The 2,634-nt window shown below is 40.7% G+C and overlaps 1 protein-coding gene across 1 annotated transcript in view; it reads left to right on the top strand.

Annotated features, from left to right (window-relative positions):
• Nucleotides 1-816: 816 nt before the first annotated feature.
• fam20cl (family with sequence similarity 20 member C, like) overlaps nucleotides 817-2,634 on the top strand; it is a 34,984-nt gene continuing 33,166 nt past the window's right edge. The window contains exons 1-4 of the mRNA XM_031878274.1: nucleotides 817-826; nucleotides 1,251-1,329; nucleotides 2,201-2,293; nucleotides 2,384-2,499. Coding sequence (XP_031734134.1) covers nucleotides 817-826; nucleotides 1,251-1,329; nucleotides 2,201-2,293; nucleotides 2,384-2,499 — 298 coding nt within the window. The remainder of the gene's footprint in view (nucleotides 827-1,250; nucleotides 1,330-2,200; nucleotides 2,294-2,383; nucleotides 2,500-2,634) is intronic.

Raw genomic sequence — 2,634 nt, 5'->3', positions numbered from 1 at the left:
TAACTGTTGGTTTAGTTGTCTGAACCTAACTGTTGGTTTAGTTGTCTAAACGGCTGTGAGACTGTGTGTAGGCAACCAGCAGCACAGAGTCTGACTCCATTAACACAATGGAGGTGTCAGACGTTCAAAGGCGAGATGTCTTTCACGTAGAGGACAGAAGGAGAAGTTGACTCAGTTAACTCTTTGAATAGATGATGTATGAGAGACTTCTGTAGGACTGCAGCCATCACAAGAACAACATGGAGTCTTCAAAAGGAGTCGATCTATCTGTATTATTTTACCCTCAGAACCAAACCTGACGCGGTGCAGCTGGGTTGGCTTCAGCGAACAGAAGGGGAGATAAAGGGGAGGGTTGTTGTGATTGTGTGACACCTGAGGTCTTAGGGTTGGACCTTCGGATGTGGATTTATTTGAAGTTCTCCTGAAATAAAAAACTACAGCGAAGCTTTGAAGTATGGAGGCTCAGCAGAGGATGGATTAACAACATATGAGCCACGTAGAAAATGCTCCTCCTCACTAACCTCTTCACTGTCGGTGCATTGATGTTCCGGTCGTCTTCAGTTACTCGGTTTGGGTTTAACTGGTGAGGACCGACCTCTGACAGTCCACTGGTGTTGTGGTTTAGGAGGACACTCTGGTGGAAAATGTGCTTTTAAGGTTTGGTGGTTAGAATCTGAATTTTAATAGCATGAGAACCCTGAGGGAATTACAGTGAGGATGTGTTTTCTTCGTGTTGTATCGTCATTCAAAGAGACTCAGCCTTGATTTCACAAGCAGCAGCACACATATAAGCCGGAGACGTTTCTGTTATTGGGGATGGCGTGTGGTTGAACCATCACTCAACCTTGACTAACTGTAACATGAAAGCACGAGGCCTCATATTCCATCTGTGTGGACACTTTTAAGATTCCAGTTTCAGATTAAAAGAAGTGGTTAAACACCTGAGCTTCACTCTGAAAGAAGTTCCTCTGATGCTGTGAACATGTCGTCCTCTTAACAACATCATCTTCATATTAAATCTTTTAACCAACTTCAGTCCTGATCATAAAACAAATATGATGAACAGAGGAATATGATAAACCTATTGTACTTAATGTGTCTGATAATAAACTGTATTACATCATATAGTGAAGGCCGGGTAATATAATGGGCAGCTAAATATAGTGGTGTGTGTGTGTGTGTGTGTGTGTGTGTGTGTGTGTGTGTGTCTGTGCCTTTGTTACCATGGAATCTCTCTCCGTGTGTTTCAGTGCAGAAGTCTGGAGGCACTCAGCTGAAGCTGGTGATGTCGTTTCCTAACTATGGACGAGCGATGATGAAACCCATGAAGTGAGTTCAACACGTCGCTTCACACAGGAAGTAATGAAGTAAAACTAATATCAATATATAGTTAATGAATCTATTGATTATATTATAATATCTGAGTTCACTTTATCGCTCTATTAATTGTTTAACATTTGAAGTTAGAAAAAGATTAATGTCTCAGTTTGATTGAGCTGACGTCTATCAGAACCCACACATGTATATATGTATATACATGTTTATAACTCAGGTTTGTTCAAATAAAACTGAACCACTTTATTATCTGCAGCATAAATCTAGAAGGTTTATCTTCAAATCTGCTTATTTTGATTTTCCTTCATGAGCTACAAATCCACTCAGACATAATAATAATAATAATAATAATACCAATAATATTAATGATAACAACAATAATAATAATAATAACAATAGAAACAATAGCAACAATAATAATAATAATAATTATTATTATTATCATATAACATGTATAATAATAATAATGCATTTATTTTGTACAGCGCTCTAGAAGCTCCTCAGAAGCACTTTACAGGTAAAACTGAAACAATAAAAGCAATGAGAACACAAACAAAGCAGTTAAAGACTTTATAACATGATATCTTTACATAATATCTCTTTTTATTTGTCCTCATCATCTTTAACGTTCTCTGAGATCAATCCCCTCCGTCCACGTCTCAGTGTTCATCATGTTTATGATTTTACTTTCTGTCCCACTGAAGTCAGAGAAGGTTTCTCTTTATGCTGATGACATTATCCTATTCATGGTATTCTTGTCCAGCAGCTGAGGGTGAGTGGGCTTCCTGTATCTGTGTAGTATAAGTTATGTCATGTCCTGATGTTTTTGTCTGTCTGTGTTTGTGCCTTTATGTCTCCCCGACAGGCAGGAGAGAGACGAAGAAACCAACTACAACCTCTACTACTTCTCAGACTTTGAGAGACACAACGCAGAGATCGCTGCGTTTCACCTGGACAGGTACACGAGGGAGCACGAGTGCATGGAACTGGCCACGTTGGTGTTTGTTTCTTCTTCTTCTTCTTCTCGTCTTCACGCCGTCTTCTGCAGGGTCTTGGGTTTCAGGAGGATCCCACCGGTGGTGGGGAGGCTGGTGGATGTGGTCCAGGAGATCAAAGACGTCACGACCGACCGTAAACTGGCCCAGACCTTCTTCCCCTCTCCTGGTACCGGTCACACAATCCTGCAGGATTCATCTAGAGTCTGATCAAGATCCTCTCTGGTCATCACCAAACACAACTTCTACCTCCTTGTTGTCTCCTCTCTCTCTCTCTCACTTGTCTCCTCTCTCTCTCTCTCTC

Source organism: Anarrhichthys ocellatus, unplaced genomic scaffold, assembly GCF_004355925.1.
Source record: "Anarrhichthys ocellatus isolate YVR2014 unplaced genomic scaffold, GSC_Weel_1.0 scaffold171, whole genome shotgun sequence".
Lineage (NCBI taxonomy): Eukaryota > Metazoa > Chordata > Actinopteri > Perciformes > Anarhichadidae > Anarrhichthys > Anarrhichthys ocellatus.
The sequence above is the reverse complement of the archived record's forward strand: the minus strand, read 5'-3'. Positions and strand labels throughout refer to the sequence as shown.